We start from the raw sequence: 15,385 nt of genomic DNA on the forward strand, positions 1-15,385 counted from the left end.
TAAAGTCTTAAACTCTAACCTCAAGTGGTTAAATACTTATTCTTAGACCTCCATCCTGAACTTACCCCAACTGGTCTGTATTGCCCTATTTTGTAAAATCATCATTGTCCCTTGGTTAAGGAGGCAATGAAAGGGCTTCTGTCTCTCTGGTATTTTCCCCATTAATATGTTTACATAGTATTACTAGCTTTAGGTAGGCCTCTAGGTTTTTGTATAGGTACCTTCTCTGCTGAAAAGTAGTTCTTCATTATGACTTAACTAACTCAACAAAAACTTTAAAAATTCTGGAGGACTGATCTGCAGCCTAATTTCATGTTTCCTGGATGTCAAGATGTATTTCTCCCCTTGGGAAATGCTGTGTATTTCTTGTTTGGGATTACATGCCAAGACCTTTAAAATGCAAGCTTTAATTATTTTGTTACTTTCTTTACACTTTGTTCTGCAGTTGTTTTTGGTGGTAAAATTCCAAGTAACTTTGTCTTTTAAGCCACCTTTATCTTTTTGAACTAATATTAAAAAAAGAAAATAAAGAAAACTGCTTAGAGAAGCACAGTGTTCTTTTACAGGAAGCAGATGCTGGACTGATTTTTATCAAGTCCATAATTATCTAAAACGTTATAGAAAGTAATTAGAAGACTGTATCGGGTTCTTGCTGCTGTAGCAAGCTTAACTGAACTCTAATCCTAGCATCTTTCTTGACTCTTTAAAAGGAACTATTCTTAATCTTACAGTATTCCTTGGGAGGGAGGGGGCACTTTCTATATAGGCATGCAGAGATGACTGCAAGATATTTTAGTAACATTTGGAACTGGCTGAGAATCTTTTTGAAATGTGAATTTCATTGACAGAGGAGGTTAAAGCTTCACTTAACTTTGAGTCATTGCACTAAGGGATAAAGATTGACAGCTGAGGCATTTGTGCACACCCAAGTAAGAGGGAACTCTGGCCACTTGTTATTAGGGTTGGACTTATCATGGAAGGGTGCAGCAGGATTTGGTTGTGAGGAGTTTGAGAGGCCCTTCAATATTTGAAAGATCTGACACATCTGGGTAAAGAGCTGTTACCCCTGCAAATATGCAAGGGGTAGCATGAAGCAATTCAATACTAAGAAACCTGATCTCCTGCAATGTGGAGTATTCTTTTCAGAATTCTGTTTACTTCCTCTTTTTTTAAAAGTTCTATGTAATTTGTACAAAGCTATTCTGTAGTGACCTGTTGACCTCCTTTAATCACTAAGATATTTTGGTGGGAACAGTACAATTCCTATGTGGCTTTATGCCATTTGCACTTCCACATCCATGCAAATACTGTACCCGGCTGAAATCTTGGAGGCAAAGACAAAGGTTTTAATGAAATATTGCAACTGAAAAGTCAGGCTTTAGTAGTTGTGACTATTTTCCTCTGAGTTTGATAATGTGAGAAATACGTAGTAGCATAGAATAAGTCAAAATATGGATGTTAAAAATAACTTACGGTCCTCTGAAGGACTCTGACTTGTTCTTGACTATCCTACTTTGAGTCTCTTTTGAGACTGCCCAGCTGCATTTCAAATGAAATTGTAAATGTGGCCTGTATCCAATAAATTGCTATACTGACTAGAGGAAAGAGGAAAAATAAACCAGTCTCCATCTTGTAAATATTTTGAGGCTCCAAGGTGGCTTTCTTATTGCAGTGAGAGGCTGATCCTCATTACTTGTCCCAAAGTAAAGTAGTTCATTGGCAGTCCTGTAGGTAGGGTCACACTCATTCTTCATCTCATGTTTTCAGTTCAGTTGCTCCTCTTCTGCTGAAATAAAATGGCATATACGATGTCTGGCTGAAAGAGGCAGTTGAACCAAATAGGCATGCAGTCTTTTTTTCTGTAATAAACAGACTTAAACTCTGGTAAAGAAGCTTTGTTTCCCACCCAGAAGTCATTAGTAAAAAAAAAAATGTTGCCATCTGACATCAAGCATGCTAAACAATCCAAATGCAGCATGGCCAAGGCACTGTATTTTGTCCCTGGGCAATTCCACAACGTTGTGAAAATCTAGTGTCAGGTCTAACAAGACTCTTGTGCCTTCATTGTTGCTAGTCTCTGAGGGAGCTCAGAGTAGAGAATGGTTTTGGAGGAAATAGTCCCATCTGGGAAGATGTGATTCAGTGAGTTTTTACAAGGCACAGGTGTGGATAGGGTGCTGTTAGTTGGAGGGCTGCCTGATGGTGAACTTCAGCTTTTTACAAGGCAAGGTAAGACAGCTGTAGCAAATTAGCTTAGCCATTCAGAGGATGTACATGGGAGGAATTACACCTACCCTTTTCCTGTTGTGAGAAGCTGGATGTAAGGGCAGTTTATTTTGAGAGTCTGATGTCTAAATTCAGGCAAAAGACATACTGGTTCTTTCAGTATTTGACTGCTCTGCATAAGATACAGGGAGCTTATTCTTTCTCACCAGGCAGCATTTATTTTAAATGCTGAACTGTTGCGATATTTCAGCAGTTACCAATGAGTGTAGAGTGCTGGTGTCTCACTTTCTTACTCACAATTCTTTTTCATGCATTCCTGTAGTTGTGCTTTTAGAAGGATTTTTCCCTGTGTGTTTTTAAGATGTAAGTGTTGGCACACAGCTGACCTGGGGCAATAATTTTAAGGCTGCATTAGTATTCAGTGGTCCTGGAGCAACATAACTGAATTCTGTGTAAGGTATATTAGTTCCATTTCAACTGTTAATCTTCTCTCTGCAAGTTTTGCCAGTAAGCATGCTAACATGTAGTGATTTGTCATGTGTTACCATAATTTCTTAAAGGAGGGCTAGTGAGCTGGTGGGTTTTTCTTCCTTTGAGTTGGTATGCCTTAATTTGTATATCAAAATCTATTTCTTAAACATTTTATGTGTTTGTTTCACAAATTTCAGCATATTTACTAGCTTGGTGATTCGTTGACCTAATAAATCAGTAAGATTAGATACTTTTTGTAGGAGCTAATAGATACTTTTAAATGGTGCTGGTGAGTAAGCTTTGGGAAGGTAATGACTTGAAAGGCCTGAGAAGGTCTTGAGAGGTGGGGTGTTTTCTTTTTTTCTTTTTGTCTGTTGCCACACATTCTGTATAACCTTAGGCAATCTGTTTCTCCTCTTGTTGTGCTTTCTTCTGCCTGTGGAAGCAAAATAATTCAATAATTATATATGTTTCTTGATACTGGGTAGTATGTTTTTTATGCAGCAGTGACAACAAAAAACTTACTCGGGTTTTGGCTGAAGCCTTTGTTGTAGGTCTTCTGTTTGTTAAAAATACATTGCCTGCTATATAAATCCTGTTACTTATTATTTACATGTTAAAATATCTTGGCTCTAGGAGGGTTATTTTCCTCATTTTGATAACTTTTTTTTGAGGAATTGAAGAGATTTTCTTAAGAAAAAGAAGTGGCAGATTAACAGTTTTTGAAAATCATTATTGAGGTGGACATTTTTAGATGAATGAGTCTCATGTACAATACCCACATTTGTTTCATTTCTGTTCATTAAAACACTAAGTGGAAAGTAAATCACCATAAGGTTCAAAAGACATCCTGATCTTTTTCTGAAGTCTTGCACACGTTCTCTTCTATTGAAGCTGTTGAGCTTTAATGCAAGTATCTTTTGCTGTAAGACTACTCCACAAGCATGCCCATCTTTTATTGCCATCTGGTGGCAAAAACAATCCTTTAACAGAAAATTAAAAATTTATAAAAAGAGTTTAGACTGGTTATTTTGGCTAACTCAAATGATCTTAGGGACTTCATCAGCAGGAAGGCATTTGGAGGTCTTCAAGGACAAAAACCAGAAAGGTGCCTTTCATGAACCTATGCTGGCTGGGCCTGATCCCTTGGTTGTCCTTCACATGCCCCGTGAGCACTCTCAAGATGAACCACTCCATGATCTTCCCTGTTCACTTTTAGGAAAAAGAAATCTGTTATTAGTTAATAAGCTGAAGGTACTTGAGGTGAATAGCAGCCAAGACAAATTCATCAAGGGAATAAACCCTATCATATCAGTCTAATTTATTTTTTTATTTCAGGGTAGCAGGCTTGTAAATGTGTGACAGGTGCCTTATCTTGGGTACAGTAAGCGTTTTTAAATTATCTTGCATGTTTTTGATTTTTTTTTTTAATGTAATAAATGGTCTCAGGAAACGTGGTCTAAAAAAGACTCATATAAGATGGATGTACAGTTGTTTGCAGAGTGGAAGGGACATCCCTCCAGGTTGTGTTCAGTATTTTGCATTACTGAGAGGATGACAGATCAGAGTGTGTTTATTAAGTTTGTATTTGACAAATACAAATGAGACTGTGAAATATACTGGAGGGCAGAACTGGAATCCAAATTGCTTGCAAAGGAAGGGAAATGCCCCAAAGGTAGGAAGAAGTTCAGCCTGGGATAAGGGCTGTTTCTGTACTGAAAGGCTAGTATTTGATTAGATAGCTGGTTTTCAGAAAAGGACCTCATGCTCACAGTGGATCTTAACAGAACATAACTCACTGATGTCATGCTGTTGTAAAATACAGGATTAAATATTGTACAAGATGCATCAACAGAAATGCAGTTTTAAAAGTAGTTCTTCCACTTTTTTCTGGTCCTGGTAAGATCTTGATGAGAGCTCTGCCTCTGTAGCTTTAAGAAAAATGCCTGGATGATAGCTGTGCGAGTGATTGGGAGTTTAGGAAGCATGATCTGTGGGAGAAGGTTGAAAGAACAGAGGCATATTTCTTCTACCAAAAAAAATAATTTCAAGGATGTGAAAGACTATTGCATCAAAAAGAATAGTTTCCTCTTCTGGTATGAGTATCTACCCTTATAATTAATGATTTAATTGGTTCCGAAGAGCATGACCTGGTATTTTATGCTGGTTACTTTCATCAGATCTACACTATTTTTAATATTTTTAATATTTTTAATCTCTTTTGCTATGATATTCTTGTCCTCTGCACTGACAAGATTTTTTATTTTTTTCTTCAGAAAATACCAGGGTACTTCTATTTCTTGTAGCCTTACTGCTTGAAGGTTAGCCGTGGAATGCCTGGGTTTTGAATACTTCATCTTCAGCATGTTAGCAAAGCTAGAGAAATGGAGAATTAGAGGAGGGATTATAGATGGGGTAAGACAACAAGGGCTTTTGATACTGCCCCTCTTTTAAATGAAGAACTATTGAGTGATTTGCTAAGGTCTAAACAGATTCATTTAACTGCATTTACTTTGTTCAGAAAAAGCTGATCCATAACCAGAAAGGGTGATGTACTTTATCCTACAATGTTTATTTGCAAGTTTTTAAATCAATCTTTTGAAAAGCATTCTGAGGCTTTGTGGAAGGCTTCGTTGAGGCTAACAAGACTGTTGTTGCTTGGGTGACATCTCTCTAAGGGACTGGAAGGTAGAAGATGCAGTAATAGAAGGTATTCCCCCTTTGCTATATATATAAGTTTAAAATGTTTGCTATAGGTCCACATTTTAATGAGCACCTTTTTGGAAAATTCCAAGCTGGAGACTTTTTTGAATATGCTAGACTGGATACCACTACAGACTTGGAACAACTCTGCTTGAAATCAGGTGGGGAAGAGTTCTGAATCCAGGTCTCATCTTGCTAAATTCCTAGCTTTTAGTAACAGGTTATTCTGTACAGGGTAAAGTCTTTGGGCTTTGTCAGACTTTGAAAGGTCTTGGGTTCAGCTTGATGTGGATCAAGGATGTTTTCCAAAAAATATCTCATGTATGTCTAAGGGCTGTTCCAGGTCTTGTCACATGGCATACCCAGCTCTGTTCTCTTTAGCTTAGAGACAGATTTATGAAAGTTCTTAAGTATGTATGTAATGTAAATGGTTTAAAACCAACAATGGTTATTTATTGTTAATAACAATATAACATTGTGCTAGATTAAATCATAAAAGCATAAGGAGAAATAACTCACAGGAAAAATGAGGAGCATGTTCAAAAATATTATCCCATAATACTTTTTTGTATGATTTGTCTAATTAAATCAAAATTGAGGAGAAAAATAATCACTTATGACGCTTGTGGTTGGATGCACTGACAAGAACTATGCTATGGTAGCTTTTTCATTCTGTGTTATCCAAGGTGCTTTGAATGAGCCTGGGTGGGAAAAAAAAGAGTATTCCACATGCAAAGACAATGTTTATTTTTTTATCCGATTGTTCTTTCTCTTAACATAACTTCAATTTTATACAGAAAATACATGTCTGAAAACTAGACATTAGGCAGGATCCTTTTTTCTTGTCTGGCTTTGTGTACATTCCCACAAAAATGTAAATAAAATGTTTTCCTAGTATTTTTCTGTGTATGAAAGCTGAAAACTGAAGATTGCATTAAAGCATGTGCTTATCCAGTCTGAGGCATCGTTGCCAAGGACAGGCTAAGGGCTGAAAAGAGCAAAACAAAGCCCTGCTTGTTCATTTGAATTTTTATTCCATAAGGCTGTGTGTGGCACTGCAGGTTATGAACTGTTGTAAAATCTATTCCTTCAGAACTAGTGGGACCACAGATGTTACTGGGAGGAATGAGCTACTGATAAATATTAACACAGCTAAAAAGTAGCAAACATTTTGATTTGAATTACCTTGAAGCCATTTCAGATAGGGACTCTTTCTGTTACTGAGTGTTAAGTGGAACAGAGAGAAAAGCTTCTTGACTATCAGCTGAGTCAGCCAACTGATTACAGCTAGGCACCAAGTATTAATTATTGAATTTTGAAATATTTTTCTGAGGAAAATCTGATGAACCATTGGGGGGAAAAAAAAAGTCACTAAGAAGAATACACTTTATTTTATGCTAGGAGCAGTGCATGAAGAACTGGGATGAAATAAGAACCACTTGTCAGCTTTTTCTTTTCAGCAGGTAGTTAATTTCCAACTTTGAGATGACAAATTTTACAATGTGAATTCTCAAATGTGCTAGAGTAACTGAGATATTTTATTTTGTGCACCATATTATCTTTCACTTTGAAATATTTGAATATTCCTTGTTGATTTTCTTTTAATGAACAGTTGACAATGAAACATACAAACCCCCCATTCATTGTAATTTTGCTGCTATAGCTAAAAGGGAATATAAGGTATTCTGGAATTCTTAAGTTGTCAAAAATGAGATGAAGGTTTTTGTTAGGCACTCTCTTATTTTTAAAATAAGAGATGTATTATTTTTGTCTTAACAAGGGTGGGTTTCCCTGTCCCTTGCACTTTGAATCTGAAGGGGTTATGGTATTGTAGCACAGAAAGGCTGGTGTTTGTTTTCCCCTCCTCTTTCTTTTTTGGCTCTCAGTTTGCTTTAACTAATGTTAAGTTTTCATGTGTGATTTTGACTTTTTTTTTAACAGCTCTGACAGTAATAAAGTGACTTTTGGGAAACATACTTCAATAGTGATACAGAAGTCACTCTATTAATCTATGTTCTTGGATCAGGTCTCCTGAGCTGCTGTCCTTTGAGTACCAAGCAAGCTCTTTGCCCTGGTGTTTCTTGGTAAAAAGCCCTCAAACATTTTCTGGGGAAGGAACATCTAAATGGAACTTTGAGATCATTCCTTGATTGCAGGATGAAATGAACTGGAACATGCACAACTTTGTTCAGACTTTCTTCAGTCCTACTGCTTAGACCCTGTGGGGACAGGATGTGAGCTTATATCTGTGGTTACCATTTATGTCATTATTTCTGATTACAGCCTTGCTATGTGAGATAAACTTTTGTGTTCTGTTTTGAAGGAAGAAACCCCATTTTTAAAATCCTGAGATCTGCTTTTGGTTACGTACCTCTAGGACAGGAAATCCAGAAGGTTACAATAATTAGTATCGGTATTTGGATTCAAGAGTCGAAAGAGGGACTTAGTGTCAAGTTTGAGTCCTAACAAATTAGACTGTAGCTATCCATGATTCCTGGTTGATGCCCTTTTAAGGTAAGAGGGCAAGTTGTATGATATTGAAGATTTAGGAAAGAATTATGGTCTCCCACTTTAGCAAAATAGCAGCTATATCTCTAAAAGCTTTTACAATCTTCTTAAGCATGGTTTGGATTTAGACTACAAGAAGTTTTGGGGAAATGAAAAGTCATGTTAAAAACATTACAGTGCTTTTAAGTGATCCTATTTTCATTATGAGCTTGTAGAAATGTACCGAACTACTTTGTTAAAATCATGTGTAACACGGGCTGTTAGTTTTTGAAAACAAATGCTAATAATCCTGCATGATACAGAACTTGAATTACTTTTCTTCATTTAGTGATGTATTACAGGCAAATGTAATCAGATGAAAACTCAGGCTCTGATTCACAGTCTGTTCCTTACTCTATTAATGTAAAAGGTATCTATTTGAATCATTCAGGTTGTTCCAGAAGATCACATGCTAAAGATAAAAGCAGTAAATCATATCCAGGCAACTTGACTTTAACTAACCCTTTCTTGTTGTAGGCTGGTTTTCATCTGTGCAGTCATACCTATAGCATGTGCTCATATATAATGCTTTCCTGATATCCATGATGACATGCTTTTGTGCATACACATCTGAAGAATACTAGGGCCTTAAAAGTGGGGGTCCGAGTCTATAAGCCTGTGAAATACAGAGTTGCTATTGATATATTTCACAGAATATGCTGAGTTTCTACACTGCAAAGGGAGGAAATTTACTGATTTTGATGAAGTTCGTCAGGAAATTGAAGTAGAAACAGATAGAATAACAGGAGTGAACAAAGGCATTTCTTCAATTCCTATTAATTTAAGAATATATTCTCCACATGGTAGGTAAAATCATTCTACTTTTATATTTGTCATGTAATGTATTATGTAGCTCTGTCTGTCTACTTATCTGCTTTTGTATGTGTTGTCATTGCTTGATCAGAAGTCTTCTGAGATGAAAAACTTCTGAGACTGAGTTGAACCAAAAGTGGATATGAATCTTGGAGAATCCTCATCTCTTGTGTTACAAAACTACAGTGGAGAGCTGTTGCCACCAGACCTGGGCAGAATGAAGACTATCTGTCCCACTTAATATTCATATGATTTAAAAATATTCTCACTCTGCATCAGGATAAAACCAATCTCTTCCCTAGTACATATACCATTAGATAGTAGCTCAATAGTAAAGACAAATAATAGCAGATGGGAGGCTTAATGGCAAAACTTCTTTTTGCCACGCTCCAGATAAATTCCCTGACCAGTGATCTAGAAAGTCATTATGTTTCCTTGCCCTATTGGATGTTTATTGTTCACTGTCACTAAAAATATATTTAGACAATAATGGTGTTTGAAGCTTCTTTCTGTTGTAGACCCCCCAGTATAGATCAAAGTTCATTCCTCTGGTTGCCATCTGCCCAATTTAATGAAGGCAATCTAGAGAAAATGTTTTGCATTGAATCTGTCTTAGATATAGGAGAAAAGTGGTATGTTTGGCTGAAGCATTTTATTTTTCTAACCACCTCATCTGATGTCTTCATTGCAAATGAAAGGACAGAAGGATTAAGATAAGAGGAGAGGTAATTAAAGAGATGCTGAACCTCCCTTTGATATACCATGAGCAGCCTTGGCTCTAAACATATGCCCCTGAGCCCTTCTCTGCTATACAGATGTGGCATAGCCAACTAGAGAGGAGCTGAACTAAATGCCCTGCCTGAAAGGTTGTTTGTTGAACATGATGAGTCCAGGAGAAAGTGAAAATTTCCTACCTAATGCTCTTACTCTTTTTCATTAGCATAAATCTTTTAGTTCAGCAGCTCTTGTCTGTATTAGCCAGACCCCAAATATACTACTTGTGTTTCCTTTCTAGGAATCGCATTTTTCTCATTTGTCTAAAGGATACCCTGTTGCCCCTGTACTGGCTGAACAAGCTAGGATGTTGCTAGTTGTCATTGTGGCCTGTGCTGAGGGAATCATGCCAGAGCAAAACAGGTTTTCTTAATGGACAAACTTTTTCATGGTTCTTACTTTTTCTTAAGTTACAGAGGGGAAAAAAAACAACCAAAAACCCAAAACAAAAACATACGCCAGAACCCCTTTACAACAATTTTACTATATAAGTTAGGCTAGCTATTGACTTTTTTTGAATTTCTTAATTGGAGACAGTGTTGAAAGCATGGTCAGAGAAGGACTGTATTTAAAAAAAAAAAAAAAAGAAAAAAAGGCATGTTCTGGGTTGAATTGAAAGATGCAATGGGAATGGTATGTTGTCCGTGCTTCTGATGGTCGAAAAAGCTCAGAAAGCCATCATCATTTGCCTGAGAGCCTTCATGGATATTCAGTATAGGTATCATTTTCCTATGCCAGTTGTAATGTTTAAAATATTTACTAGTACTTATAAAAAACAGAGATGGAAAGACCAACAGGGAAACAAGTGTACTTTTCAGATTGTCAGGCATTTTGTTTGAACCATTAACAATATTTATATACCTATACAGGTAATTATGTGGGGTTTTAAGTGACTAAAATTTGTCTGCAGCTATAGATGTGTAGACATTGTTAGACATGTCTGGCATGTGAACCAGTTTTATGATCCTGTGTTTTCCATACAGTATTAAGCCTGACTCTTATTGATTTGCCGGGAATCACTAAAGTGCCTGTAGGGGATCAGCCTCCAGATATTGAGCAACAGATCAGAGACATGATAATGCAGTTCATCTCTCGAGAAAACTGTCTGATACTGGCTGTGACTCCAGCTAATACTGATCTGGCCAACTCAGATGCACTGAAATTAGCTAAGGAAGTGGACCCTCAAGGTAAGCATGGTTGAACATAACCGCTTTTTGTTCTCAAGTGTAATAACATAATTGGAAGTCATAGACCAACTCTTGTGTGAAATATAATTTATAATATATTATATAGATGTGTATGTATACATCCTCATATAGGCTTCAAGATCACAATAACTGCTCTTAGCTCAGCATCATTCAGGTAATGATGCTGTAAATGTATTTTTAAAATTTTGTCACTATCTCTTATAAGCAAGTGGGGCAATGCCTATCTAGAAATTTTTGTAGTACTTAGCAAAATGGACTGTGGTGCTGGTGGGATACTTGCATCATAAATTTTATACAGTCATATCATAGGAATGCTGAGCCTTGTTAAAGAGATTTGAGGAACACATTTCAGCACTGGTAATGATGATCCCTTCTTTCCCACACATACCATAACTTGCAGTTGTAGCTGGTATTGTGTGATACAAACTTTGAGAATGTCACATATCTGTTGTTACATAATTGTAAGATGTAATTGTTCTTCCTTAACAAAAAGGATGCTTCACTATCTTTTTCTTCCTGCCTCCGCCCCGGTCAGGCCTTAGGACCATTGGTGTGATCACAAAATTGGATCTGATGGATGAAGGAACAGATGCAAGAGAAATTCTAGAAAACAAATTACTCCCTCTTCGTAGAGGTGAGAATGTTCAGTTGCCTGTATTCTTTGCAATCCAGAGGCTGGTTTGGATAAGGGTGGTGTTTGGGAGTCCTGGAGGTGAATCAAACGTTATGCTGGACTTGATAAGTTCCTAGCTTTTATCGTTATCTATTCAGCAAACAAAAAAGGTGTCTGTGCTAAAAATATCCTGTGAGTAAAATAGTTTTTTTTTTCCTGGACCTTGAAAACGCACTGCGTATTCCAGAGGAAGCAAGGAATGTCAGCACAAGTTGTTAGCTAATTTTCTCTTATGTGCCAGGTTGCTGTTGCTTGTAACAAAAGAATCTTTTTTTTTTTTCTTTGCGTATGACAGAAGCAAGCACCAGAGCTTTGGTAATGTCACTGTAAACCAAATTTTGATTCCTTCCAGAAATTTTCCATGGGCTTGTACTGGCAGCTACTGCCACAGTTGCTCATACTGATAACAATATCAAGAATTTTGATTCTAGTTATAATTTGTTAATGAGACCACCATGTCCTCCCATGGAGCAATGTTGGTCCAGCAGATGAGAAGAAATTTTTCCTGTATCATATCATTTATCTGTGTAAACCCATGTGTGTGTTTTGACTTTGTTTTGGGTTTTTCTTCTTTATTTTTGAAGTGGTTGCTTTGGGGTACACCAAATTTTCAGCTATTTCTGTATTTGAATTGGTGATTTAAAAGGAATTATATCTGTTGTACATAGGATGAACAATTTAGACACTGTTAAGGCAATAACAGTACTTGTAAACAATACCTGAAATGCCTAAATTGGAAAATTTTGTTTGAACTGAGGCAGTCTAGTTCCATTTAATATGAATTCAGTAGTTCAGGCAATAGCTGCATTGACTTACCCATTGGTTTTCTGTTGTTTTAGGTTATATTGGTGTTGTAAACAGAAGCCAGAAAGACATTGAGGGGAAGAAGGACATAAAGGCAGCACTTCTAGCAGAAAGAAAATTCTTTCTTTCCCACCCAGCATATAGGCACATGGCAGATCGGATGGGAACACCATATCTCCAAAAAGTTCTAAACCAGGTAAAACCTGAAACTTTTATGGTGAAAAGCAGCTTTTATAATGATAGGACCAATATAAAATCTTTATAAAAATGAATGTTGGTCAGTAAACCTCACTTATTCTGTCCTGTTTTTAGCCTTTTTAGTTTTCACTATGTAATAAACAAAGCTGTATATTACATGTACATACAAAAACTTACTGTGAGTTTCTGACTTTTACTGACAGTTTCTGCACTCCCCTGTTCTCTTGAATACTGAATATGAACATAAAAAAAAAAGATGTGTTTCCCTTCCTGGAAAGTATACCATCCTATTCCTTAATTATCACTTTTCTTCTAGTTTAGCAGGATTTTTATAATTCCAATTTAGAAATTAGAACCCCCCCTCCAAAACACTTTTAGAAATCATGTATCCTGAGGGTTTGCTGTATGTCTGTATTTAACCTCAAAATGTACACTTTATTGTAGTTTTTAGTAGAAACAGTGTACTGTGTACTAATGATATAAATGACAAATAACGTAATTGGAACACTTCGTTCACACTACTCAGACTTTTTAGTTTTGCCCAGACTTTTGGTTTATTTCTATAAGTCCATGCCAAACTGTGTCAGATCACAGCTTCCTTCAGCAGGAAATAGAGGTCTGTTTCCCACTTACCTGGAGGAGAAACCCATAGCGTAGTGTCCTAATAAAGACACTGCCTACAGCAGACTTGGAGGAATATAGAATTCTCTTCACCATTTTGTGTCTTTGGGTGTTACTCTTTTCATAGTGCCATCCCTTAGCTTGAATAGCGTGTGACCCTAATGATGATGCATCTCAGCAAGTTTGAAGAGGACAAGATCAAGTCATACCTGCCTCTATAAAATTACTGGTGACGCTATGATTTCTATTTTATTAAAAAAAAGAAATTGGTTTATCAGCTGACCAGTGTTCTTCGTATTCCTACAAGTCAAACTTGATAGTGTTTTTTCCAGTTCACTGTCAAGTTGCAGCCTTTGGTCTGGAATAGACAAAGGCCAGGTCAGCCTGGCTTTGTCCATTTTGGACAGCAGCTGGAAAAAGCAGAAAAGGTATTGATTAAGGTAGAAAACTATGTGGCTGGCCTGCTTAATTTCTTGCTACAGTGTCTTTGCAGCTGTAACTTGACAGCCAGGTTATGCCATGATGGCATGCTTTGGACTCGCTCAAAAAGAATGCTAATGCCATTTACTTGTGCCTCAAAACCAAAGACTTCAGCAGGATGCAAGATCTTATTTGTATCCTGCAATTTTGTCCATGTTTAGGATGTTTTGCCTCTTTATTTTTTGAAAGTTTAATCTACAAGTCTGAGTTTTGAGACTGAGACATGAGCTGCATATACCTTTGGACTGTCTTATCTGTCTTGACTTGCATTACTTAATGTACTATTAACTTTTTTGTGAGCTGTTTCATAAATTTACCTATTTCAGTATGAACTGGTGGTGTTCTGCTGCTATTACTCTGTGTAGAATATTATATATGAGAAGATCTATCTCAGTTTTGTCCCTAAGATATTAGTGACTTATTACTGTTTGTGGTTTTAGATAATATTTCAATTTCTCTGCATCCACAAGGTGGTGCTCCAGGGAAATTCTAGCTTTTGATTTTGTGCCTGTCTGTCTGCTGAACAACTTATGTTTTGAGTTTACATATTTCGGTGTATCACATTCATAATTTATAGCTTGTCTGATTGGGGTTGGGAAGAGGGTTTGCAGCATAGTGCAAGAAGTCCACATTGATTTTAATCAAGGAAGGGGTACAGTGCATGAGAAATGCATGGCACAGGTAGGACTTTGATAGTGCTGTCCAAACACATTACAACATATATATATATATATATATATATATGCAAAAGTAAGTGAGGTAAGTTAAACACAGATCTGGTAAGCCTTTTTCTACTCTACTTCAATTTGTTTTCCAGTACTTTTGGGTATATTTTCAGAAATGAAAGCTGATATTCTTGAGTGGTAAAACCTTTTTCAGCTAAAAATCAAGTGTTTAAAAAAGGTAAAGTTCTATAATCATTAATATGAGGGCAAAATCACTTCCCTTTAGTATACTTTGTACAAGGGAGCCGAAGTCACATGGAGGTGATTTTCCCAATGATGGGAAAGTGCCAAGTAGGTACTCTGTATGTCTATACTTCCCTCCATCTCTGTTCTCAATGGGCTGTGGATGTTCAGAATCTCTTCTTTGTCCCACATTGCCTTGTGGCTATAAAGTAAAGGAGTTGTCATGCTGAACAAGTATATAGAGAATTGGGAAATGCACTTAGGAATACCAGCAAAATGGGATTGGTGCCATCAGTGCTGAGTGATGAGAAGTAATTTCTAATTACATGTATAACGTGTGTATCTTTTTTGTGTGTAACTAAACAAGTGTGTAGTAACAGGGCTCAGTGAGTGAGAGGACAAAGGAATTTTCCAAGCCTCCTTATAATGTGTATGCAAAAGGGATATTGTATCATTCTTTAACAGTCTCCATTGCTTCAAAGATCAAAAGGAAATACGCTGGTGAACTAGCACAGGTCATGGCTGATACACTTGACAGTCAGAAGGAAATGGTTGTGCTCTTTCTTTCATCTTTATTAAGAGTATAAAAGGATTTTTATTTGCTTTTTAGCAACTTACCAATCATATTCGGGACACTCTGCCAGCCTTCAGAAGCAAACTCCAGAGCCAGCTGCTTTCTATAGAACATGAAGTAGAGGTATACAAGAACTTCAGACCAGAAGATCCAACCAGAAAAACAAAAGCCCTGTTGCAGTGAGTGTCTAGTCTTTTTGTCTACTTTTCTACTTTGTGTAGGGTTTTTCAGTTTTGTTTTTGGTTTTTTCTTTCTAATGGGTTTAAATTTAAACCCTAGTGTGGTTGAGGATTCTATATGCTAACTCCAAAGAATTTTCTACTTGATGTTCCAGAACACTTTATTTACTCTACAATTTCAGCAGAGTTTTCCCTAAATTAATTTT

At 36.7% G+C, this 15,385-nt stretch overlaps 1 protein-coding gene across 2 annotated transcripts in view; it reads left to right on the plus strand.

The window, feature by feature from the left end:
- DNM3 (dynamin 3) overlaps positions 1-15,385 on the plus strand; it is a gene marked incomplete at its 3' end in the record, with an annotated part of 171,968 nt that overhangs the window by 19,000 nt on the left and 137,583 nt on the right. For both annotated transcript variants that reach the window (XM_082002893.1, XM_082002894.1), the window contains exons 3-7: positions 8,601-8,750; positions 10,518-10,721; positions 11,278-11,376; positions 12,255-12,415; positions 15,037-15,179. In XM_082002893.1, coding sequence (XP_081859019.1) covers positions 8,601-8,750; positions 10,518-10,721; positions 11,278-11,376; positions 12,255-12,415; positions 15,037-15,179 — 757 coding nt within the window. The remainder of the gene's footprint in view (positions 1-8,600; positions 8,751-10,517; positions 10,722-11,277; positions 11,377-12,254; positions 12,416-15,036; positions 15,180-15,385) is intronic.

This window comes from Phaethon aethereus (genome assembly GCF_964289735.1).
Source record: "Phaethon aethereus genome assembly, chromosome: 8".
NCBI classification, from domain to species: Eukaryota; Metazoa; Chordata; class Aves; order Phaethontiformes; family Phaethontidae; genus Phaethon; species Phaethon aethereus.